This window comes from Tachyglossus aculeatus, chromosome 4 (assembly GCF_015852505.1).
Source record: "Tachyglossus aculeatus isolate mTacAcu1 chromosome 4, mTacAcu1.pri, whole genome shotgun sequence".
NCBI classification, from domain to species: Eukaryota; Metazoa; Chordata; class Mammalia; order Monotremata; family Tachyglossidae; genus Tachyglossus; species Tachyglossus aculeatus.
The window spans coordinates 29437803-29463427 of record NC_052069.1 but is presented as its reverse complement, the minus strand read 5'-3'; the positions used below and the strand labels follow the sequence as shown (position 1 = coordinate 29463427).

General features: G+C 46.3%; 1 protein-coding gene and 1 non-coding gene across 2 annotated transcripts in view; one reads left to right on the top strand and one right to left on the bottom strand.

Annotated features, from left to right (window-relative positions):
* PIGK (phosphatidylinositol glycan anchor biosynthesis class K) overlaps nucleotides 1–5163 on the top strand; it is a gene marked incomplete at its 5' end in the record, with an annotated part of 161340 nt that extends 156177 nt beyond the window's left edge. Inside the window, one exon of the mRNA XM_038745610.1 lies at nucleotides 4910–5163. Coding sequence (XP_038601538.1) covers nucleotides 4910–5026 — 117 coding nt within the window. The remainder of the gene's footprint in view (nucleotides 1–4909) is intronic.
* Nucleotides 5164–24835: 19672 nt separating this feature from the next.
* On the bottom strand, nucleotides 24836–24973 carry LOC119927996. Its single transcript, XR_005450958.1, has one exon. It is a non-coding gene; the product is annotated as a small nucleolar RNA SNORA7 (small nucleolar RNA).
* Nucleotides 24974–25625: the final 652 nt, after the last annotated feature.

Here is a 25625-nt window from a genome sequence, read left to right as displayed (position 1 = left end):
TTACAGATGAGGTAACTGAGGCCCAGAGACGTGAAGTACAAGTCGGCAACATATAGAGACGATCCCTACCCAACAACAGGCTCAGGGATTGTGTCTACTTACTCTGTTTTATTGCCCTCTCACGAGGGCTTAGTACAGTGCTCTGTGCCCAGAAAATGCACTAAATACCATTGGTTGATGGACTGTTATAGCATGATAGAAGTACTAGTGAACATTCTTCCCTTAAAATGAGTCTCATCAGATTATAACACAGTTCACAAGGTGGTGGAAGTAGTCGGCTGGTCCGTTATTCATTCAGTTCAGTTGCTCATTCGATTCAGTCGTATTTATTGAGTGCTTACTGTTTGGAAAGCACTGTACTAAGTGCTTGTGCTTGGTGTCGGCCTGTGAATTTCCCAGCCCCTACCACGGCTTTGCTGTTCTCTTCCTCCTGGAACTTGAAGATTCTTCATGCTTTTATGACTTTATAGCTTGTAATAGTAGTGCATTAAAATAACAACCATTGGTGATCGTGTTAATAATAATAATGGTATTTAACTGCCTACTATGTGGCAAGCACTGTACTGAATCCTGGGGTAAATACAAGATAATCAGGTCCCACGTGTAGGAGGAAGAAACAGGTAACGAATCCCCATTTTGCACATGAGGGAACTGAGGCACAGAGAATATTAAGTAACTTGCCCAAGGTCATTCATTCATTCAGTCGTATTTATTGAGCGCTTACTTTGTGCAGAGCACTGTACTAGAGTTTGGAAAGTACAGTTCAGCGGTAAAGAGAGACAATCCCTGCCCACACTGGTCTTAGATTCTAGAAGGGGGGAGACAGACATCAAAACAAGTAAACAGGCATCAATATAAATAAATAGAATTATAGATATGTACATATATGCACAAGTGCTGTGGGGCGGGGAGAGGGGGCAGAGCAAAGGGAGATAGGGCGATAAGGAGGGGACGGGGGGGCTGAGGAAAATGGGGGTTTAGTCTGGGAAGGCCTCTTGGAGAAGATGAGTAGGGCTTTGAAGGGGGAAAGTGTGACTGGCGGATTTGAGGTGGGACGGTGTTTCAGGCCAGAGGTAGGACATGGGCCGGAGTCGACGGAGGGACAAGCGAGAATGAGGCACAGTGAGATGGTTAGCCCCAGAGAAGCAGAGTATGCAAGCCGGGATGTAGAAGGAGAGAAGGGAGATCAGGTAAGAAGGGGCAAGGTGATGGAGAGCTTTGAAGCCAATAGTGAGGAGTTTTGTTTGATACGGAGATTGATAGGCAACCACTGGAGATTTTTGAGGAGGGGGGTGACATGCCCAGAACGTTTCTGTAGAAAGATAAACGTTTCTGTAGAAAGACTGAAGTGAGGAGAGACAGGAGGTTGGGAGGTCAGAAAGGAGGCCGATGTAGTAATCCAGTTGTGCTAACATGAGTGATTATACTAGGGTGGTAGTGGTGTGGATGGACAGGAAAGGGGGGTCTTGGCAGTATTGTGAAGGTGAGACCGGCAGGTTTTGGTGATGCAGTGGATATGTGGAGTGAATGAGAGAGGGGAGTCATGGATGACACCAAATTTGTGGGCTTGTGAGACAGGAAGGATTGTTGTGCCATCCACAGTCAGGGAGAGGACAGGGTTTGGGAGGGAAGATAAGGAGCTCTGTCTTGGACATGCTGAGTTTTAGGTGGCGGCAGAACTCCCAGGTCGACGTGTCCTGAAGGCAGGAGGAGATGTGAGCCTGGAAGGAGGGAGAGCGAACAGGGGAGGAGATATAGATTTGGGTGTCATCCGCATAGAAATGATAGTTGAAGCCGTGGGAGCAAATGGGTTCACCAAGGGTGAACTAAGCGCTTAGTACAGTGCTCTGCACACAGTAAGCGCTCAGTAAATATGATTGATGATGACCAAGGGAGTGAGTGTAGATTGGGAATAGAAGGGGACCAAGAACTGACCCTTGAGGAACCCCTACAGTAAGGGAATGGGAGGGGGAGGAGGAGCCCATGAAAGAGACTGAGAATGAACAGCCAGAGAGTTATGAGGAGAACCAGGAGAGGACGGAGTCCGTGAAGCCAAGGTTGGATAACATGTTGAGGAGAAGGGGATGGTCCACAGCGTCAAAGACACTTGAGAGGTCGAGGAGGATTAGGGTGGAGTAGGAGCCGTTGGATTTGGCAAGGAGGTCATTGGTGATCTTTGAGAGGGCAGTTTCAGTGGAGGGAGTGGACACCCGATTGGAGGGGGTCCAGGAGTGAGTTACAGGAGAGGAATTGAGGCAGTGAGTGTAGACAACTCGCCCCAGGAGTCACTCAACAGACAAGTGGTGGGGCCAGGATTGAAGAGTTTAGGTAGCAGTGGGGATATCTAGCAATTTGTATGGGAAATTGCCAATCTTGGTGGTTATCTCCAAACATATGTCCCTGTGAGTAGTCAATCAATCAATCAATCAATCATATTTATTGAGCGCTTACTATGTGCAGAGCACTGTACTAAGCACTTGGGAAGTACAAATTGGCAACATATAGAGACAGTCCCTACCCAACATTGGGCTCACAGTCTAAAAGGGGGAGACAGAGAAAAAAAACAAACAAACATACCAACAAAATAAAATAAATAGAATAGATATGTACAAGTAAAATAAATAAATAGAGTAATAAATATGTACAAACATATATACATATATACAGGTGCTGTGGGGAAGGGAAGGAGGTAAGATGGGAGGGATGGAGAGGGGGATGAGGGAGAGAGGAAGGAAGGGGCTCAGTCTGGGAAGGCCTCCTGGAGGAGGTGAGCTCTCAGCAGGGCCTTGAAGGGAGGAAGAGAGCTAGCTTGGCGGAGGGGCGGAGGGAGGCCATTCCAGGCCCGGGGGATGATGTGGGCCGGGGGTCGACGGCGGGACAGGCGAGAACGAGGTACGGTGAGGAGATCAGCGGCGGAGGAGCGGAGGTTGCGGGCTGGGCTGGAGAAGGAGAGAAGGGAGGTGAGGTAGGAGGGGGCGAGGTGATGGACAGCCTTGAAGCCCGGGGTGAGGAGTTTCTGCCTGATGCGCAGATTGATTGGTAGCCACTGGAGATTATTGAGGAGGGAAGTGATATGCCCAGAGCGTTTCTGGACAAAGATAATCCGGGCAGCAGCATGAAGTATGGATTGAAGTGGAGAGAGACACGAGGATGGGAGATCAGAGAGAAGGCTAGTGCAGTAGTCCAGACGGGATAGGATGAGAGCTTGAATGAGCAGGGTAGCGGTTTGGATGGAGAGGAAAGGGCGGATCTTGGCAATGTTGCGGAGCTGAGACCGGCAGATATTGGTGACGGCTTGGATGTGAGGGGTGAATGAGAGAGCGGAGTCGAGGATGACACCGAGGTTGCGGGCTTGTGAGACGGGAAGGATGGTAGTGCCGTCAACAGAGATGGGAAAGTCAGGGAGAGGACAAGGTTTGGGAGGGAAGACAACGAGTTCAGTCTTCGACATGTTGAGCTTTAGGTGGCGGGCAGACATCCAGATGGAGATGTCCTGAAGGCAGGAGTCAACTAGTACATGGTAGCCAAAATGACTGTACTTCCAAACATTGGACAGTAATGGAAATACTCCAGTGACAACCCCCTGAAGCCAGTAAGTGAACCTGCACGTTTTTAGTGTTTAGGCGGGCTCTGGGGGCCCTGAAGGGCAAGAAACCCTCATTTTCTGGTCCCAGCCTGACTTCCAAGTAGCAAATGGAGGTTTTGAAGGAAAGTAAACCATTTCAGCTAAGGGCTATGGCTTAGAGGTAAACTCAAATGAAATTAGCTGGGCGGAGGGGACTAGATTTCCAGTATGTCAGAATAAGTGAAAAGCTGCTAGAGAAGCAGTACGGCCTAGTGGAAAGAGCACAGACATGGGGATCAGAGATCCTGGGCTGTAATCCAGGCTCTGCCAGGTTTTTTTTTATAGTATTTGTAAAGCGCTTATTATGTGCAAGCACTGTTCTAAGCGCTGGGGGAGATACAAGATTATCATGTTGTCCCATGTGGGGCTCACAGTCTTAGTCCCCATTTTACAGATGAGGGAACTGAGGCACAGAGAAGTTGTGACTTGCCCAAAGTCACACAGCTGATAAGTGGTCGAGTCAGTCAATCAGTCAATCAATCAATCGTATTTATTGAGCGCTTACTATGTGCAGAGCACTGTACTAAGCGCTTGGGAAGTACAAATTGGCAACATGTAGAGACAGTCCCTACCCAACAGTGGGCTCACAGTCTAAAAGGGGGAGAATTAGGGGGAGTCAGGATTAGAACCTGTGACCTCTGACTTCCAAGCCCATGCTCTTTCCACTAAGCCACATCTGCAGTGTGACCTTGGGCAAGTCATTTCACTTCTCTGTGCCTGTTACCTCATCTGTTCTCCCTCCTACTTAAACTGTGAGATTTACCTCAGCACTTGGTACAGTGTTTGGCACATAAGAGCTTAACAAATGCTATTATTATTGTTGTTGTTGGTATTATCATTATCATGTAGCATCCTCCAGTCAAATATATTATAAACGTCTCTTTGAACATGAGTCTTTTACAAATTTGAAGTTTCAGAGGGAAAAATACAGAAGAATTTGCTGAAAATGTGCTTAGTTGATTAAAAGCATTTATTGCTCTCTGCTTTCAGATATTTCAAAACGTAGATGATGAGCTAGGCAAATACTGTCTGAACAATTAAACACAGGGAGCTTTGTCTCTAAAGGCTTTTTTCATCCATTAGATTTCTAGATATGTCTTTGACTGAAAATACCTTTGTATTCTCCTCAACCTTACTTCTCACTAGATCGTGGTAAAATTAATATTCCTAGAAAGAAAATATTTCCATTTGGACTTGGCATATAATAGTATATTCCTTTTGTATGAGTGTAAATCCTGAATTTCTGGCTTGTACAAAATTGAAATTTTAATGCTTTCGTTACAGAAACCAAAGCAGAAAGATTGGCATCCCCCCGGCGGATTTATTCTTGGACTCTGGGCCTTAATCATCATGGTCTTCTTCAAGACCTATGGAATCAAGCATATGAAGTATGTTTTCTAATTCTGCTGAATGTAAGGAGAGACCATCAACTAATATATTAAATTTCATCTGAGTTGAAATTCGGTCCCAATAAGGGATCGTCATTTGTATATTGTGTCTGGGTGTCTTGGAAAAAAATAAAGACACTTTCAATCTCTTGGCATTGTTTGATTTTTTTTAATTTTATTTTAATGCTCTTGGTGATTCATGCTTTAAATATGGTTTGTTTTTTGTCTTTTTTGTCAGAGTCTGTATTGGGAAACTGTGGCAGAAGAATCTGTCTCAAAGACTTCCCTTCCACCTGTCTCCCCTGTCCAGTCTGTTTTGCCTGGATCATTTTTCTAAAATATCATCTGGTGCACGATTCCCCACTCCTTAAATAAGGCCAATGGTTGCCCATGTATCGCCACATCAGAAACGTGTGACAATTGGCTTTAAGGTTATCCATCATCTCTCTCTCAATTCACATGCTTCACTCCCCTCATTCATTCATTCATTCATTGTCGTATTTATTGAGCTCTTACTGTGTGCAGAGCACTGCACTAAGCGCTTGGGAAGTACGAATTGGCAACATATGGAGACGGTCCCTACCCAACAACAGGCTTACAGTCTGGAAGGGGGAGACAGAGAACAAAACAAAACACATTAACAAAATAAAATAAATAGAATAGTAAATATGTACAAGTAAAATAGAGTAATAAATCGGTACAAAAATATATACAGGTGCTGTGGGGAGGGGAAGGAGGTAGGGCACGGGGGATGGGGAGGGGGAGAGGAAGGAGGGGACTCAGTCTGGGAAGGCCTCCTGGAGGAGGTGAGCTCTCAGTAGGGCTTTGAAGGGAGGAAGAGAGCTAGCTTGGTGGATATGTGGAGGGAGGGCATTTCATTCATTCAATCATATTTATTGAGCACTTACTGTATGCAGAGTACTGTACTAAGCGCTTGGGAAGTACAAGCTGGCAACGTATAGAGACGGTCCCTACCCAACAGCGGGCTCACGGTCTAGAAGGAAGCGACCTAGCTTGGTGGATGTGCGGAGGGAGGGCATTCCAGGCCAGGGGGAGGACGTGGGCCGGAGATCGACGGCGGGACAGGCGAGAACGAGGCACAGTGAGGAGGTTAGCGGCAGAGGAGCGGGGGGTGCGGGCTGGGCTGGAGAAGGAAAGAAGGGAGGTGAGGTAGGAGGGTATGAGTGGATGGACAGCCTTGAAGCCGAGAGTGAGGAGTTTTTGCCTGGTGCATAGGTTGACTGGTAGCCACTGGAGATTTTTAGACTGTGAGCCCACTGTTGGGTAGGGACTGTCTCTATATGTTGCCAACTTGTACTTCCCAAGCGCTTAGTACAGTGCTCTGCACACAGTAAGCGCTCAATAAATACGATTGATTGATTTTTGAGGAGGGAAGTAACATGCCCAGAGCGTTTCTGCACAAAGATGATATGGGCAGCGGTGTGAAGTATAGGCTGAAGTGCTGAGAGACAGGAGGATGGGAGATCAGAGAGGAGGCTGATGCAGTAATCCAGACGGGATAGGATGAAGGACTGAACCAACAGGGTAGCAGTTTGGATGGAGAGGAGAGGACAGATCTTGGCGATGTTGTGGAGGTGAGACCGGCAGTCTTTGGTGACAGATTGGATGTGAGGGGTGAATGAGAGAGCAGAGTTGAGGATGACACCAAGGTTGCGGGCTTGTGAGATGGGAAGGATGGTAGTGTCGTCAACAGTGATGGGAAAGTCAGGGAGAGGGCAGGGTTTGGGAGGGAAGGTAAGGAGTTCAGTCTTGGACATATTGAGTTTTAAATGGCAAGCATACATCCAGATGGAGATGTCTTGAAGGCAGGAGGAGACCCGAGCCTGAAGGGAGGGAGAGAGAGCAGGGGCAGAGATGTAGATTTGGGTGTCATCAGCGTAGAGATGATAGTTGAAGCCGTGGGAGTGAATGAGTTCACCAAGGGAGTGAGTGTAGAGAACAGAAGGGGACCAAGAACTGACCCTTGAGGAACCCCAACAGTAAGGGGATGGGAGGGGGAGGAGGAGCCCGCAAAAGAGACTGAGAATGAACGGCTGGAGAGATGAGGAGAACCAGGAGAGGACAGAGTCTGTGAAGCCAAGGTTGGGTAGCGTATGGAGGAGAAGGGGGTGGTCCACAGTGTCGAAGGCAGCTGAGAGGTCGAGGAGGATTAGGATAGAGTAGGAGCCGTTGGATTTGGCAAGCAGGAGGTCATTGGTGACCTTTGAGAGGGCAGTTTCGGTGGAATGTAGGAAGCCAGATTGGAGGGGGTCGAGGAGAGAGTTGGTGTTATTCGAGGCAGCGGGTGTAAATGACTTGTTCAAGGAGTTTGGAAAGGAATGGTAGCAGGGAGAAAGGGCCTCAAGCCAACCTTACCCATTGTGCCTCACTCTCATCTCTTTCACTGCCAGCTCTGGCTCACACCCTCCCTCCTGTCTAGATCTTCCTCCTGCTTTGAATCCAGCAGATCATTACCCTCCATCTTCAAAGCCCTCCTGAAATCACATCTCCTCCAAGAAGTCTTCCCTGATTAATATCTCATATCCCCACCCTATTTCTCCATCTTATTGCCACTTCAGGATTTCCATATCACTTAATCACTCGGTTTCTTCCCTTCACCTATTTACTTTTGTTTCTGTGTTCCCCACTAGATTGTAAGCTCCTTGAGGGACGTAAAATTGTCCCTCAAGGAGCTAGATTGTAAGCTCCTTGAGGGATCATGAATACTGACTCTTCAATTTTCTCAAGCACTTAGTACAATGCTCTGCACTTCATAGTTATTATTTATCGACTGACTTGAAATGGTAATGTCTCTCCATGAATCACACTTGTGAAATTCTTTATTTTATAAGAATATAAGATAGTTGTAATTCAGAACCTTATTTAAAATGTCACTTTAATCGATAAAAACTTAAGTTACTTTTCAGATGCCTGGCATGACATATTGGAAACCTGCTCTGCTGAAACAAAAATACTGTAGGAAATATTGATTTTTTTTCATGAGTTAACTACTACTTTCTAAATCAGTTTCTTTACCTAGAGTAGTTTGGTATATTGAGCCCCTCATGAAAGTAACTAGAATCTATATGATTGTTTTCGTGCTTCCAAGTGGTAAAAGTTTAAAGTAATTGAGTGATAATGATTGAAAAATAACCTGATTAGATCACAGCTGAGTCAAAGAGGATGGTGAACATGATACCCTTCAGCTGTAATGAAAGGTTATGAACGTCCATGAGTAGGAAAAATTGAACTGAAGCTTAAGTCGTTTATTTGAATATGGAGAAAATGTCTAGATGTCTAGAGCTGTTGGAGGAAGACAGTAACTCTTGATGGGTCCCATTTGTTGATTCAAAACCCAACCGGAGAAAACACGGCCACTGTTTTCTAGATATAATACCAGTGCTCTGCACATAGTAAGCGCTCAATAAATACGATTGATGATGATGATGATATAATACTGTACCAGTAGAGGCTTAGAAAGTGGTTATTTTTATATCCAGCTTAGGATTTTCAGTTTTTAGTTTCAGAATTGAAACAAATTTTAACTTCCAAAGTGTGTAATTATAAATATGTATGTGTATATGTCCTTATAGATATATATAGCTTGCATCTACCCCAGTGCATTGTTCAGTGCCTAACACCTAGTAAGCGTTTAGCGAATACCAAAAAAACCACAGATCTAAAAATAAAATACAAAACATAATGGGAAGAGATGCCAAATGTCAATTCATTTCAGCAGTATCTTTTTTAAGCAGGAAAAAAAGTTGTTGCCTGCTTTGAGCTTCTTGTAGTCTGGAAGAAAACTGCACAATATTATGTACTTTCCTGACATTATGATAATTTGGAGCAAGCTAAACAGGTGGGACACATTCCTTGTCCAACGTGGGTCTCATTCTCAACCCCATTTTACAGATGAGGGCACTGAGGGAACGAGAAGTTAAGCGATTTTCCCACTGCAGCAGACAAGTGACAGAGTCAGAATTAGAACCCAGGCCTTTCTAACTCCCAGACTTGTGCTCTCCCCCGTCCTAGACTGTGAGCCCGTTGTTGGGTAGGGACCGACTCTATATGTTGCCGATTTGTATGTCCCAAGCGCTTAGTACAGTGTTCTGCACACAGTAAGCGCTCAATAAATGACTGAATGAATGAATAGGCCATGCCGCGTCTCAAATTATGTTTGTTTATCTCTCGGGGTTGCTTAATTTTCATCATTTTATTTCACTGGGAAGCAAAGACAGATCTAGGGATCTCAAAGGAGACTGACATTTGGGTAAAGGTTGAAAGGGACACAAAAAAAGAGGCAAAGTAGTTTGAATTTAGAACGTGCTTTCAGGTTTTCATTTGCCTTTCATGCAAGAGATCAACAGACAATTAGCTCTAAATAACAAAATATATGCGTTTATGAATTTCATCGTCACTCATATATAATGTCAGGGATTTGAAATGATAGTTATCATAGCAAGTATAACTCATCCTGGCTCTGCTTATTGCGATATTTCTGCTGTGGTTTAGGCTGTTAACATTTCCTTCATAATGCATGCAGGGTAGTAGAATTACAGTTGCTTTGGGAATCATAATTTGAAGTTTTGGACCTGTGTGATTCTACAATTTTAATCAAAAATGTTGCATTAACATAATTTGGCTTTTTTTAAGCAATCGATTGTGACTTAAACGCAGATCAATTGAGGAGTGCTATAATTAGAATTGGGTTTTTTTTCACCTAGTGGGATATAAGGCAAGATACACATGTTAACGTTTGATATTATGTGAGTGGGGAAGACTGTGCTGTGGGATGGTGCATTTTTTTAATATTTTGCTACATGTGGGTTGTCCCTTCTTGAGTTCGCCCATATTACTTCATGCTGCTGCCCGGATCATCGGTGCAGAAACGCCCTGGGCATGTTACTCCCCTCCTCAAAAATCTCCAGTGGCTACCAGTCAACTTATGCATCAGGCAAAAACTCCTCACTCTTGGCTACAAGGCTGTCCATCCCCTCGCCCCCTCCTACCTCACCTCCCTTCTTTCCTTCTCCAGCCCAGCCCGCACCCTCCGCTCCTCTGCCGCTAACCTCCACACCGTTAGGCCTCGTTCTCGCCTGTCCTGCCATCGACCCCCGGCCCACGTCCTCCCCCTGGTCTGGAATGCCCTCCCTCCGCACATCCACCAAGCTAGCTCTCTTCCTCCCTTCAAAGCCCTACTGAGAGCTCACCTCCTCCAGGAGGCCTTCCCAGACTGAGCCCCCTCCTTCCTCTCCCCATCCCCATCCCCCCTGCCCTACCTCCTTCCCCTCCCCACAGCACCTGTATATATATATATATATATATTTGTACAGATTTATTGCTCTATTTTACTTGTACATATTTACTATTCTATTTATTTTATTTTGTTAAAATGTTTTGTTTTGTTGTCTTTCTCCCCCTTCTAGACTGTGAGCCTGCTGTTGGGTAGGGACCGTCTCTATATGTTGCCAACTCGTACTTCCCAAGCGCTTAGTACAGGGCTTTGCACACAGTAAGCGCTCAATAAATATGATTGAATGAATAAATTGGTTGGATAACTTTAAGAAGATTGTCCTAAATGTTATTGGTGTCTGTATATAAACCAATTTCCCCATGCAATAGATTGTAAATGCCTTGTGGGCAGAGCTCATGTCTACTGACTTTATTGTAACCTCCCAAGCACTTAGTATTCATTTGTTCAGTCATTCATTCATTCAATTCTATTTACTGAGCACTTACTGTGTGCAGAGCACTCTACTAAGTGCTTGGAAAGTACGATTCAGTAACAAAAACAGTAAGTACTCCGTAAATGCTACTGATTGATTGGTTTCCCTATATCCAAGATAGGTAATGTGAAACTCAGATAAAAGAGACTGTATTGGGTCCATTTCAGTGTTTTTAGAAGCCTACTGTGGACCACCCCACTTCTCCTCAACACGCTATCTGACCTTGGCTTCACAGACTCCGTCCTCTCCTGGTTCTCCTCTTACCTCTCCGGTCGTTCTTTCTCAGTCTCTTTTGCAGGCTCCTCCCCCCCCCCTCCCATCCTCTTACTGTGGGGGTTCCCCAAGGTTCAGTGCTTGGTCCCCTTCTGTTCTCGATCTACACTGACTCCCTTGGTGACCTCAGTCGCTCCCACGGCTTCAACTATCATCTCTACGCTGATGACACCCAGATCTACATCTCTGCCCCTGCTCTCTCCCCCTCCCTCCAGGCTCGCATCTCCTCCTGCCTTCGGGACATCTCCATCTGGATGTCTGCCCGCCACCTAAAGCTCAACATGTCCAAGACTGAACTCCTTGTCTTCCCTCCCAAACCTTGTCCTCTCCCTGACTTTCCCATCTCTGTTGACGGCACTACCATCCTTCCCGTCTCACAAGCCCGCAACCTCGGTGTCATCCTCGACTCCGCTCTCTCGTTCACCCCTCACATCCAAGCCGTCACCAAAACCTGCCGGTCTCAGCTCTGCAACATTGCCAAGGTCCACCCTTTCCTCTCCATACAAACCACTACCCTGCTTGTTCAAGCTCTCATCCTATCCCGTCTGGATTGCTCTATCACCCTCCTCTCCGATCTCCCTTCCTCATGTCTCTCCCCACTTCAATCCATACTTCATGCTGCTGCCCAGATTGTCTTTGTCCAGAAACGCTCTGGGCATGTTACTCCCCTCCTCAAAAATCTCCAGTGGCTACCAATCAATCTGCGCATCAGGCAGAAACTCCTCACCCTGGGCTTCAAGGCTGTCCGTCACCTCGCCCCCTCCTACCTCACCTCCCTTCTCTCCTTCTCCAGCCCAGCCCGCACCCTCCGCTCCTCCAACACTAATCTCCTCACTGTACCTTGTTCTCGCCTGTCCCGCCATCGACCCCCGGCCCACGTCCTCCCCCGGGCCCGGAATGCCCTCCCTCTGCCCATCCGCCAAGCTAGCTCTCTTCCTCCCTTCAAGGCCCTGCTGAGAGCTCACCTCCTCCAGGAGGCCTTCCCAAACTGAGCCCCTTCCTTCCTCTCCCCCTCGACCCCTCTCCTCCCCCCATCTTACCTCCTTCCCTTCCCCACAGCATCTGTATATATGTATATATGTTGTACATATTTATTACTCTATTTTACTTGTACATATCTATTCTGTTTTATTTTGTTAGTATGTTCGGTTTTGTTGTCTGCCTCCCCCTTTTAGACTGTGAACCCACTGTTGGGTAGGGACTGTCTCTCTATGTTGCCAACTTGTACTTCCCAAGCGCTTAGTACAGTGCTCTGCACACAGTAAGCGCTCAATAAATACAATTGATGATGATGATGATGATTGATTGAGCACTGTACTAAATGTGTGAGGAACATACAAAAGAAGTAAAAGACACAATCCCTGAAGAAGGAACGTGGCCTAGTGTATAAACAATGGGCCTGGGAATCAGAAGTTCCTGGGTTCTAATCCTGGCTCCGCCATTTGCCTGCCGTGTGACCTCGGACAAGTCACTTAACTTCTCTGTGCCTTAGTTACCTCATCTGTAAAATGGGGATAGGACTGTGAGCCCCGTGTGGGATGTGGACTGTGTCCAACCTGATTAATTTCATTCATTCAATTGTATTTACTGAGCGCTTATTTTGTGCAGAGCACTGTCCTAAAGTGCTTGGAAAATACAATTCGGCAACAGATAGAGACAATCCCTACCCAACAACGGGCTCACAGTCTAGAAGGGAGAGACAGACAACAAAACAAATCGGCATCAATAGCATCAATATAAATAAAGAGGATAATAGATATATACACAATATTAATAAAATGGAGTAATAAACATGTACAAATATACACAAGTGCTGTGGGGAGGGGAAGGGGGTAGAGCAGATGGAGTAGGGGTGATGGGGAGGGGAGGAAAAAGGGAGGGCTCAGTCTGGGAAGGCCTCCTGGAGGAGGTGAGCTCTCAGTAGAGCTTTGAAGAGGGGAAGAGAGCTAGTTTGGCGGATAGTTTGAGGATGGAGGGCATTCTAGGCTAGAGGGAGGATGTGGTCCAGGGGTCGATGGCGGGACAGGTGAGAACGAGGCCTAGTGAGGAGATTAGCGGCAGAGGAGCGGAGGGTGCGGGCTGGGCCGGAGAAGGGAGGTGAGTTAAAAGGGGGCAAGGTGATGGAGAGTTTGAAGTCAATAGTCACAGAGCCAAGTGCAAAGATGACACAGAAGGGAGAGGGAACCAGGGAAAATAGGGAAGGCCTCTTGGAGGAATTTTTTTAAAAATTTTATGACATGTGGTAAGCACTTACTATGCGCCAGGCACTGTTCTAAGCACTGGGGTAAGTACAAACTAATCAGGTTGGACAAAGTCCATGTCCCACAAGGGGCTCAAAATCCCCATTTTACAGATGGGTAACCAATTTCCCCATGCAGTAGATTGTAAATGCCTTGTGGGCAGAGCTCATGTCTACTGACTTTATTGTAACCTCCCAAGCACTTAGTATTCATTTGTTCATTCATTCATTCAATTGTATTTACTGAGCGCTTACTGTGTGCAGAGCACTCTGCTAAGTGCTTGGAAAGTACAATTCAGCAACAAAAACAGTAAGTACTCCGTAAATGCTACTGATTGATTAGTTTCCCTGTATCCAAGATAGGTAACGTGAAATTCAGATAAAAGAGACTGTATTGGGTCCATTTCAATGTTTTTAGAAGCCTACTGTGTGTTGAGCATCATCATCATCATCATCAATCGTATTTATTGAGCGCTTACTATGTGCAGAGCACTGTACTAAACGCTTGGGAAGTACAAATTGGCAACGTATAGAGACAGTCCCTACCCAACAGTGGGCTCACAGTCTAAAAGGGGGAGACAGAGAACAAAACCAAACATACCAACAAAATAAATAGGATAGATATGTACAAGTAAAATAAATAAATAAATAGAGTAATAAATATGTACAACCATATATACATATATACAGGTGCACTGTACTAACCGTGTGAAGAACATACAAAAGAAGTAAAAGACACAATTCCCGAGGAAGCAACGTGGCCTAGTGGATAAACAATGGGCCTGGGAATCAGAAGTTCCTGGGTTCTAATCCTGGCTCCGCCAGGTAAGGCAGGTGAGGTAACCGAAGCCCAGAGAAGTGAAGTCAATCAATCAATCAATCAATCAATCAATCGTATTTATTGAGCGCTTACTGTGTGCAGAGCACTGTACTAAGCGCTTGGGAAGTACAAGTTGGCAACATATAGAGACGGTCCCTACCCGACAGTCTAAAAGCCTGAAGTGACTGAAGTAAAAGCCTCAAGTGAAGTGACTTGCCCAAGGTCACACAGCAGGCAAGTGGCGGAGCTGGGATTAGACCCAAGCTGAGAAGCAGCGTGGCTCAGTGACAAGAGCACGGGCTTTGGAGTCAGAGGTCATGGGTTCGAATCCCGACTCCGCCACATGTCTGCTGTGTGACCTCGGGCAAGTCACTTAAATTCTCAGAGCCTCAGTTCCCCTATCTGTAAAATGGGGATGAAGACCGTGAGCCCCACGTGGGACACCCTGATCACCTTGTATCCCCCCCAGCGCTTAGAACAGTGCTTTGCACATAGTAAGCGCTTAACAAATACCATCATCATCATAATTAGACCCTGGATCTTTCAAGCTCCTAGGCCCTTGCTCTTTCCACTTAGGCCACGCTGCTTTTCAGGAGATGTGATCTTAACGAGATGGGGAGAGTGGTGGTCTGGTGAATATCTAGCATTTGGTCATTTCTTCCCCACAGGACAGGGACCTGAGGATGGGGAGGAAAACCTTCCTCCACTGAGCCAAACAAAGGGATTTCTTCCCCTTTTCAAAGCAGTGGAAACTGTAGACCACAGTTGATGGAGGGAAGTTGGGTGGCGGTACGGCGGGGCAGGACCTCTAGCAATTCTGAATTGGACAGGTTGAAAACGTGTGAATTATTCTCCCGCTAATATATAGTTTTTCTGCACGGTTTTTGAGAAAAAGACTGGGAGCCCGTTGTTGGGTAGGGATTGTCTCCGTTGCCGAATTGTACTTTCCAAGCGCTTAGTACAGTGCTCTGCACACAGTAAGCGCTCAATAAATGCGATTGAATGAATGACTGAATGTAGAGGGGGAGGGAGTTCCAGGTCGGAGGGAGGATGCGGGAAAGGGATCAGTGGCAAGATAGATGAGATTGGGGGCCCATCATCATCAATTGTATTTATTGAGCGCTTACTATGTGCAGAGCACTGGACTAAGGCACAGTGAGCAAGCTGCTGCTATGGAGGAATGAAGTTAGTGGGCTGGGCTGCAGTAGATCGGTAAGGAAAGGTAGGCGGGAGAGTGATTGAATCCTTTAAAACTGATGATTGTAGGGAGTTTCTGTTTGATGTGAAGGTGGATCAAATAATAATAATAATAATAATGATGGTATTTGTTAAGCGCTTACTATGTGCCAAGCACTGGTCCACGTACTGGGATAGATACAGGAAAGAGCATGGGCTGTGGGGTCAGAGGTCTTGGGTTCAAATCCCGTGCCAAGCACTGGTCCACGCACTGGGATAGATACAGGAAAGAGCATGGGCTGTGGGGTCAGAGGTCTTGGGTTCAAATCCCAGCTCCGCCAGTTGTCAGCTGTGTGACTTTGGGCAAGTCACTTCACTTCTCTGTGCCTCAGTTCCCTCATCTGTACAATGGGGACGAAGACTATGAGCCCCCCGTGGGACAACCTGATCACCTTATAACCTCCCCAGTGCTTAGAACAGTGCGTTGCACACAGTAAGCGCTTAATAAATGGCATCATTATTATTATTATTATTACAAGGCTATAGCAGAGAGGCAGCGTGGCTCAGTGGAAAGAGCACGGGCTTTGGAGTCAGAGGTCACAGGTTTGAATTCCGTTCATCCACATGTCTGCTGTGTGGCCTTGGGCAAGTCACTTCACTTCTCTGAGCCTCAGTTACCTCATCTGCAAAATGGGGATTAAGATTGTGAGCCCCACATAGGGCAACTTGATCACCTTGTATCCCCCCCAGCGCTTAGAACAGTGCTCTGCACATAGTAAGCGCTTAACAAATGCCATTAAAAAAGAAAGGTTATCAGGTTGTCCCCCATTGGGGCTCACAATCTTGATCCCCACTTTACAATTGAGGTAACTGAGGCACAGAGAAGTTAAGTGACTTGTCCAAAGTCACACAGCTGACAAGTGGTAAAGTCGGGGTTAGAACCCATGACCTCTGACTCTCAAGCCCGGGCTCTTTCCGCTAAGCCACGCTGCTTCTCTTGAGGTTCTTGAGGAGTGAGGAGATATTCATTCATTCATTCAATCGTATTTATTGAGCACTTACTGTGTGCCGAGCACTGTACTAAGCCCTTGGGAAGTGCAAGTTGGCAACATGGAGAGGCGGTCCCTACCCAACAGTGGGCTCACAGTCTAGAAATGGACTGAACTTTTTGTAGAAAGATGATCCGGGCAGTTGAGTGAAGTAGGGACTGAAGAGGGGAAAGACAGGAGGCAGGGAGGTCAGTGAGGCTTAGTACAGTGCGCGGCACATAGTAAGCACTCAGTAAACACGATTGAATGAATTAATGAATGAGGCAGGTGCAGTAGTCAAGGTGGGATAGGGTAAGTGCTTGAATCAGCGCAGTAGCAGTTTGGATGAAGAGGAAAGGGTAGATTTTAGTGATGTTGTGAAAGGAAAACTGACAGGATTTGTTGACCGAGTGAATATGTGGGTGGATTGAGGGAGATGAGTTGAGGACAACGCCACGGTAGGGGCCTGTGAGCGAGAAAGGATAGTGGTATTGTCTACAGTGATGTGGAAAACATGGGGAGGACAGGGTTAGGTTGGGAAGATATTTATTCTTTGAGGTATGATCATCTAGAGCCTCTGGCTCAGACCCATTCTCTTTCCACAAGGCCAAGCTGCTACACACACACACGCACACACACACACACACACACACACACACACGTTTGTATATAATAATGATGGCATTTATTAAGCGCTTACTACATGCAAAGCACTGTTCTAAGCACTGGGTATATTCATTCAATCGTATTTATTGAGTGCTTACTGTGTGCAGAGAGAGCACTGTACTAAGCGCTTATATATCGTGGCTCAGTGGAAGGAGCGCGGGCTTGGGAGTCAGAGGTCATGGGTTCGAATCCCGCCTCCCCCACATGTCTGCTGTGTGACCTTAGGCAGGTCACTTCACTTCTCTGTGCCTCAGTTCCCTCCTCTGTAAAATGGGGATTAAGACTGTGAGCCCCACATGGGACAACCTCATCTCCTTGTGTTCCCCCAGTGCTTAGAACAGTGCTTTGCACATGGTAAGTGCTTAACAAATTCCATTATTATTATTATTAACAAATACCAACATTATTATTATTATTATATATGTATATAGATACATTTATACAATGGCTGCCTCTAGGGCACTAGGTAACAATCAGAGCATGATGACTTCTAGTTGCATCCCCCAGCTGACTCCATGGAATAAATTCAACAGGATGGGTCTATTATAATAATAAAAATAATGGTAGTAATTGTTAAGCGCTTACTATGTGCCAAGCACTGTTCTAAGCACTGGGGTAGATACAAGGCAATCAGGGTGGCCCACGTGGGGCTCGGTCATAGCCCCCATTTTACAGATGAGGCAACTGAGGCACAGAGAAGTTAAGTGACTTGCCCAAAGTCACACAGCTGAGAAGCGGCAGCGCCAGGATTAGAACCCGCGACCTCTGACTCCCAAGCCTGTGCCCTTTCCACTAAGCCACGCTGCTTCTCTATCATCATCATCATCATCATCAATCGTATTTATTGAGAGCTTACTATGTGCAGAGCACTGTACTAAGCGCTTGGGAAGTACAAATTGGCAACGTATAGAGACAGTCCCTACCCAACAGTGGGCTCACAGTCTAAAAGGGGGAGACCTTCCTTTCATTCCTTCAGCAATGGGAAATGATTTAGGCAAGAACCCCCCCAGCTCCGACCGTGCCATCATGAAGCAGTTGAGAGGCAACTTCCAGAGTCCAGAGCTAATGATGATGTCGTCAAATCAATCAATCAATCAATCAATCGTATTTATTGAGCGCTTACTGTGTGCAGAGCACTGTACTAAGCGCTTGGGAAGCCCAAGTTGGCAACATATAGAGACAGTCCCTACCCAACAGTGGGCTCACAGTCTAGAATTCCATCAATAAAATTGATAGAGCACCTACTCTGTGCAGAGCACTGTTCTACGAGGTTGGGTGAGCATGACAGTGCTTTCAGAAGGTGTGTGGAAACTGAAAGTAGTCTGTGCTGCTCCCCAAATTTCTCCTGTTTCTACCACAAAGATCATATCTGCTGTTAGTATGTTTGGTTTTGTTCTCCGTCTCCCCCTTTTAGACTGTGAGCCCACTGTTGGGTAGGGACTGTCTCTCTATGTTGCCAATTTGTACTTCCCAAGCGCTTAGTACAGTGCTCTGCACATAGTAAGCGCTCAACAAATACGATTGATGATGATGATGATGATCTGCTGTGCCCTGCTGTGATCTGAAGCTATACTGTGTTTCTGTAAGGGTGCGCTCTCAATTATATTCTTCAGAAGGATTTTTTTTTTAATGGTATTTGTTAAGCGCTTACTATGTGCAAGCACTGTTCTAAGCACTGGGGGGATACAAGGTGATGAGGTTGTCCCATGTGGGGCTCACAGTCTTCATCCCCATTTTACAGATGAGTTAACTGAGGCTCAGAGACGTTAAGTGACTTGCCCAAAGTCACACAGCTAACAGTTGGCGGAGCTGGGATTTGAACCCACGACCTCTGACTCCAAAGCCCGGGCTCTTTCCACTGAGCCACGCTGCTTCCCCAAGGATCTGGCTGATTCTGGCCAGATCCTTCTCACAATGGAAAGTAGTGCGATGTTTCAGTATTTGCTACAGTCTAACATCCTTTTTTTTCGCGAATATGGTGATGGAGGAGACATCTTAGTTCCATATAGCTGGTTATGGGCAGGGATTCAGCGCTTAGAACAGTGCTTTGCACATAGTAAGTGCTTAATCAATCAATCAATCGTATTTATTGAGTGCTTACTGTGTGCAGAGCACTGTACTAAGCGCTTGGGAAGTACAAGTTGGCAACATATAGAGACAGTCCCGAGATGTTTCAGTATTTGCTACAGTCTAACATCCTTTTTTTTCGCAAATATGGTGATGGAGGAGACATCTTAGTTCCATATAGCTGGTTATGGGCAGGGATTCAGCGCTTAGAACAGTGCTTTGCACATAGTAAGTGCTTAATCAATCAATCAATCAATCGTATTTATTGAGCTCTTACTGTGTGCAGAGCACTGTACTAAGCGCTTGGGAAGTACAAGTTGGCAACATATGGAGACAGTCCCTACCGAACAGTGGGCTCACAGTCTAAAAATGGAAAGTAGTGCGATGTTTCAGTATTTGCGCTCTCAAAGGTCACCAATGACCTCCTGCTTGCCAAATCCAACGGCTCATACTCTGTCCTAATCCTCCTCGACCTCTCAGCTGCCTTTGACACTGTGGACCACCCCCTTCTCCTCAACACGTTATCTGACCTTGGCTTCACAGACTCCGTCCTCTCCTGGTTCAGTGCTTGGTCCCCTTCTGTTCTCAATATACACTCACTCCCTTGGTGACCTCGTTCGCTCCCACGGCTTCAACTATCATCTCTACGCTGATGACACCCAGATCTACATCTCTGCCCCTGCTCTCTCCCCCTCCCTCCAGGCTCGCATCTCCTCCTGCCTTCAGGACATCTCCATCTGGATGTCCGCCCGCCACCTAAAGCTCAACATGTCGAAGACTGAGCTCCTTGTCTTCCCTCCGAAACCTTGTCCTCTCCCTGACTTTCCCATCTCTGTTGACGGCACTACCATCCTTCCCGTCTCACAAGCCCGCAACCTTGGTGTCATCCTCGACTCCGCTCTCTCATTCACCCCTCACATCCAAGCCGTCACCAAAACCTGCCGGTCTCAGCTCCGCAACATTGCCAAGATCCGCCCTTTCCTCTCCATCCAAACTGCTACCCTGCTAATTCAAGCTCTCATCCTATCCCGTCTGGACTACTGCACTAGCCTTCTCTCTGATCTCCCATCCTCGTGTCTCTCTCCACTTCAATCCATACTTCATGCTGCTGCCCGGATTATCTTTGTCCAGAAACGCTCTGGACATATTACTCCCCTCCTCAAAAACCTCCAATGGCTACCGATCAATCTGCGCATCAAGCAGAAACTCCTCACCCTGGGCTTCAAGGCTGTCCATCCCCTGGCCCCCTCCTACCTCACCTCCCTTCTCTCCTTCTCCAGCCCAGCCCGCACCCTCCGCTCCTCCACCGCTAATCTCCTCACCGTACCTCGCTCTCGCCTGTCCCGCCATCGACCCCCGGCCCACGTCATCCCCCGGGCCTGGAATGCCCTCCCTCTGCCCATCCGCCAAGCTAGCTCTCTTCCTCCCTTCAAGGCCCTGCTGAGAGCTCACCTCCTCCAGGAGGCCTTCCCAGACTGAGCCCCTTCTTTCCTCTCCCCCTCGTCCCCCTCTCCATCTTCCCGTCTTACCTCCTTCCCTTCCCCACAGCACCTGTATATATGTATATATGGTTGTACATATTTATTACTCTATTTATCTATTTATTTATTTATTTTACTTGTACATTTCTATCCTACTTATTTTATTTTGTTGGTATGTTTGGTTCTGTTCTCTGTCTCCCCCTTTTAGACTGTGAGCCCACTGTTGGGTAGGGACTGTCTCTATGTGATGCCAATTTGTACTTCCCAAGCGCTTAGTACAGTGCTCTGCACATAGTAAGCGCTCAATAAATACGATTGATTGATTGATTGATTGATTTGCTACAGTCTAACATCCTTTTTTTTCGCGAATATGGTGATGGAGGAGACATCTTAGTTCCATATAGCTGGTTATGGGCAGGGATTCAGCGCTTAGAACAGTGCTTTGCACATAGTAAGTGCTTAATCAATCAATCAATCAATCGTATTTATTGAGCGCTTACTGTGTGCAGAGCACTGTACTAAGCGCTTGGGAAGTACAAGTTGGCAACATGTAGAGACAGTCCAGAGATGTTTCAGTATTTGCTACAATCTAACACCCTTTTTTTTCACGAATATGGTGATGGAGGAGACATCTTAGTTCCATATAGCTGGTTATGGGCAGGGATTCAGCGCTTAGAACAGTGCTTTGCACATAGTAAGTGCTTAATCAATCAATCAATCGTATTTATTGAGAGCTTACTGTGTGCAGAGCACTGTACTAAGCGCTTGGGAAGTACAAGTTGGCAACATATAGAGACAGTCCCTACCCAACAGTGGGCTCACAGTCTAAAAGGGGGAATAAAAGCCATTATTATTAGTATTATTATAGCTTTTTTTAAAATGGCGTTTAAGTGCTTACTATGTTCCAGGCACTTTATTAAGCACTGGGGTGGTTACAAGTTAATCAGGTTGGACACAGTCCCTGTCCCACATGGGGCTTACAGTCCTAATCCCCATTTTGCAGATGAGGTAACTGAGGCCTACAAAAGTGAAGTGACTTGCCCGAGTTCACACAGCAGAGAAGTGATGAAGTCAGGATTAGAACCCCGGTCCTTCTAACTCCCAGGCCTGTGCTCTATCCACCATTCATTCATTCATTCATTCATTCATTGAGAAGCAGCGTGGCCCAGTGGAAAGAGCACAGGCTTTGGAGCCAGAGGTCATGGGTTCAAATCCCAGATCCGCCGGTTGTCAGCTGTGCGACTTTGGGCAAGTCGCTTAACTTCTCTGTGCCTCAGTTGCCTCATCTGTAAAAATGGGGATTAAGACTGTGAGCCCCCCGTGGGACAACCTGACCACCTTGTAATCTCCCCAGCGCTTAGAACAGTGCTTTGCACACAGTAAGCACTTAATAAATGCCATTATTATTATTGTTATTTTTATTATTCATTCAATCCTATTTATTGAGCGCTTACTGTGTGCAGAGCACTGTACTAAGCGCTTGGGAAGTCCAAGTTGGCAACATAGAGAGACGGTCCCTACCCAACAGTGGGTTCACAGTCTAGAGGGGGGAGACAGACGACAAGACAAAACATATTCACAAAATAAAATAAATAGAATAAATAAATAAAGCAGGCCATGCTGCTTCTCTGTTATATTGTACTCTCTGTTGTTTTCTGTTGAACTGTTCTCTCTCAAGCATTTAGTACATTGCTCTGCACTTAGTAAGCACTCAGTCAATGCCATTGATTGATAGGTTAAGGAAAAGCCGTGTGGCTCAATGGAAAGAGCAGGGGCTTGGGAGTCAGAGGTCATGGGTTCAAATCCCCGCTCCGCCAATTGTCAGCTGGGTGACTTTGGACAAGTCACTTAACCTCTCTGAGCCTCAGTTCCCTCATCTGTAAAATGGGGATTAAGACTGTGAGCCCCACATGGGACAATATGATCACCTTGTATCCTCCCCAGCTCTTAGAACAGTGCTTTGTACGTAGTAAGTGCTTAACAAATGACATAAAAAAAAGAAAAAAGTCTTTGTGAGCCTTAAAGCATTAGGTCTCCTCCTCTACAGTAAAAGACATTGTTTCATACAATGTACCTGAGTATACATTCATTATAAATAGGTAATCTATAGGACCAGAAGGCTCTGCAATGTGAGCTAAGCATTTTTAACTTAACAGTGTGCGGCCCATTATAAATCGGCAAAAATCCAAACTCCACACAAATCCACGCATTGTTTCATCCTAGGGATTATGGATTTGTGAGCCTTGCTGTACATTTTAAATAAATCAAATCTTATCTATCAAATACTCTAGGAGAAATTATATTTACATCAAATTCTCTAACAGAGGGGCTTTATTCTTGCTGAATTCCGCATTAAGGAAAACTCATGCGGCAATACTAGCCCTTTCAGACACTGCTCGCCTGAGGCAAACTGTTTCTTCCCGCACGCATGTGATGAGCTGATTCCAATCGGGCTTGTGATGTCAAGCAAATATTCCCTAATTTCCTAATAATGTTCTAGTCAAACCGTGTTGGGAATACACACACCACAGAGAAGCAGTGTGACCTCATGGCTAGAGCACGGGCCTGAGAGAGGGCCTGGGTTCTAATCCCAAATCTGTCACTTGTCTGCTCTGTGACCTTGGGCAAGTCACTTCTCTGTGCCTCATTTACCTCATCTGTAAAATGGGGCTTGACTTGTGAGCCCTATTTGGGACAGGTGATGCACAAATAAACTTCTACATGTTTAGTTTTGTTGTCTGTCTCCCACTTCTAGACTGTGAGCCTGTTGTTGGGTAGGGACCATCTCTATGTTGCTGACTTGTACTTCCCAAGTGCTTAGTACAGTGCTCTGCTCACAGTAAGCACTTAATAAATACGATTGAATGAATGAGTAAATACTCAACACCCCACTCTCCACTGAACTGAAATCCTTTGCTCCTCTGTCCCTTCCTTGGTCTCTTACCACTAACTCACAACCTTGCCTCATCTCCACAGTCCACTTCCTCAACTCTGCACCTGAGGTGCGGAGCGTTTTCGGAGGAAATCCAGACATCTCTCTGACCTTGCCCACATTAAATTCATTTTTATCTGCTGCAATCATCATCATCATCAATCGTATTTATTGAGCGCTTACTATGTACTAAGTGCTTGGGAAGTACAAATTGGCAACATATAGAGACAGTCCCTACCCAACAGTGGGCTCACAGTCTAAAAGGGGGAGACAGAGAACAAAACCAAACATACTAACAAAATAAAATAAATAGAATAGATATGTACAAATAAAATTAATAAATAAATAGAGTAATAAATATGTACAAACATATATACATATATACAGGTGCTGTGGGGAAGGGAAGGAGGTAAGATGGGGGGATGGAGAGGGAGACGAGGGGGAGAGGAAGGAAGGGGCTCAGTCTGGGAAGGCCTCCTGGAGGAGGGGAAGGCCTCCTGGAGGAGGATTCAGCCCTTTCCACTGCCTGACAACAGTATTTCTCCTACCTAATTCACCCTCATACCCACTGCCTCCACCTACAGTGCCAGACATTTAACTCCCTTCTCGAACCTCCTGTCCCCCTGCCCCCACCATCTCTTTCCCCTAATGACCTGGCCACATATTTCATCAACAAAATTGAAACGATCAGTTGTGATCTCCCCAAAATCTCCCTTGCTCCCCTCCAATCCCCTCCGCCCCCACCCTCTTTGACTCTCCCTATATTCCCTGTGGTAATTCAAGATGAAATCTCTCTCCTCCTCTCTAAATCTACCCCCTCCACCTGTGCTTCCGACCCCATGCCTTCATACTTTTTTAAAAAACGTTCGCCCACTCCCTTCTTTCCTCCTTGACTGCCATCTTCAACTGTTCACTTTCCAGCAGCTTCTTCCCCACTGCTTACAAACATGCTTATATATCCTCTATCCTAAAAAAACCCTCTCTTATTTCCCCGGCTCCCTCCAGTTATCGCCCCATCTCCCTCCTTCCATTTCTTTCCAAACTGCTTGAGTTGTTTACACCCTCTGTCTCCATTTCCTATCCTCTAATTCTCTCCTAGATCCCCTCCAACTTGGCTTCAACCCCCATCTCTCCACAGAAGCAGCTCTCTCTGAGGTAACCAATGACCTTCTTCTCACCAAATCTGATGGCTTCTTGTCTTGTCTTATGCTGTCGAGTCATTTCCGACCCATAGCGACGCATCTCCCCCAGAACGCCCCGCTCTCCATCTGCAATCGTTCTGGTGGTGTATCCATGGAGTTTTCTTGGTAAAAATATGAAAGTGGTTTACCATTGCTGCCTTCGACGTAGTAAACTCGAGTCTCCGCCCTCAACTCTCTCCCACACCACTGCTGCCCAGCACAGGTGAGTTTTGACTTGTAGCAGATTGCCTGCCGCTTGCTAGCCATTGTCCAAGCCAGGAATGGAATGGGTAGACCTCTGCTTGACTCTCCCTCCCATAGCCAAGACTGGTAGAGTACTGGAAACTCCCCAGGTGTGACCCTGAGAGGGGCCAAGGGCCTCTACTCCATCCTAATTGTCCTAGACATCTCAGCCTCCTTTGATACTGTGGACCACCCCCTTCTCCTTGAAACTTTACCCAACTTTGAATTCGCCTACACTCTCTTGGAGCCTCTCTTCCTCTCTCTGTGACCACTCCTTCTCAGTCTCTTTGGCTGGCTCCTCCTCTGCGTCCTACCCTCTGATAGCAGGGGGCTCCTCAAGGCTCAGTTCTAGGTCCCCTTCTATACTCACTCCCTTGGAGAGCTCATTCATTCCCGTGGCTTCAATTACCATCTCTATCCAGATGATTCCCAAATAATAATAATAATAATGGCATTTATTAAATGCTTACTATGTGCAAAGCACTGTTCTAAGCACTGTTCTAAGCCCAAATATGTATCTTCAACCCGACCTCTCTCCTTCCCCGCAATCTCGTGTCTCCTGCTGCGTCCAAGACATTACTACTTGGATGTCCTCCCGTCACCTCAAACTTACTATGGCTAAAACTGAACTATCTTCCCACCCAAACCCCGTCCTCCTGTTCCCTTTCCCATTACTGTTGATGGCACCACCATCCTGCCCGTCTTACAAGCCTCTAACTTCGGTATTATCATTCATTCATTCATTCAATCGTATTTATTGAGCGCTTACTGTGTGCAGAG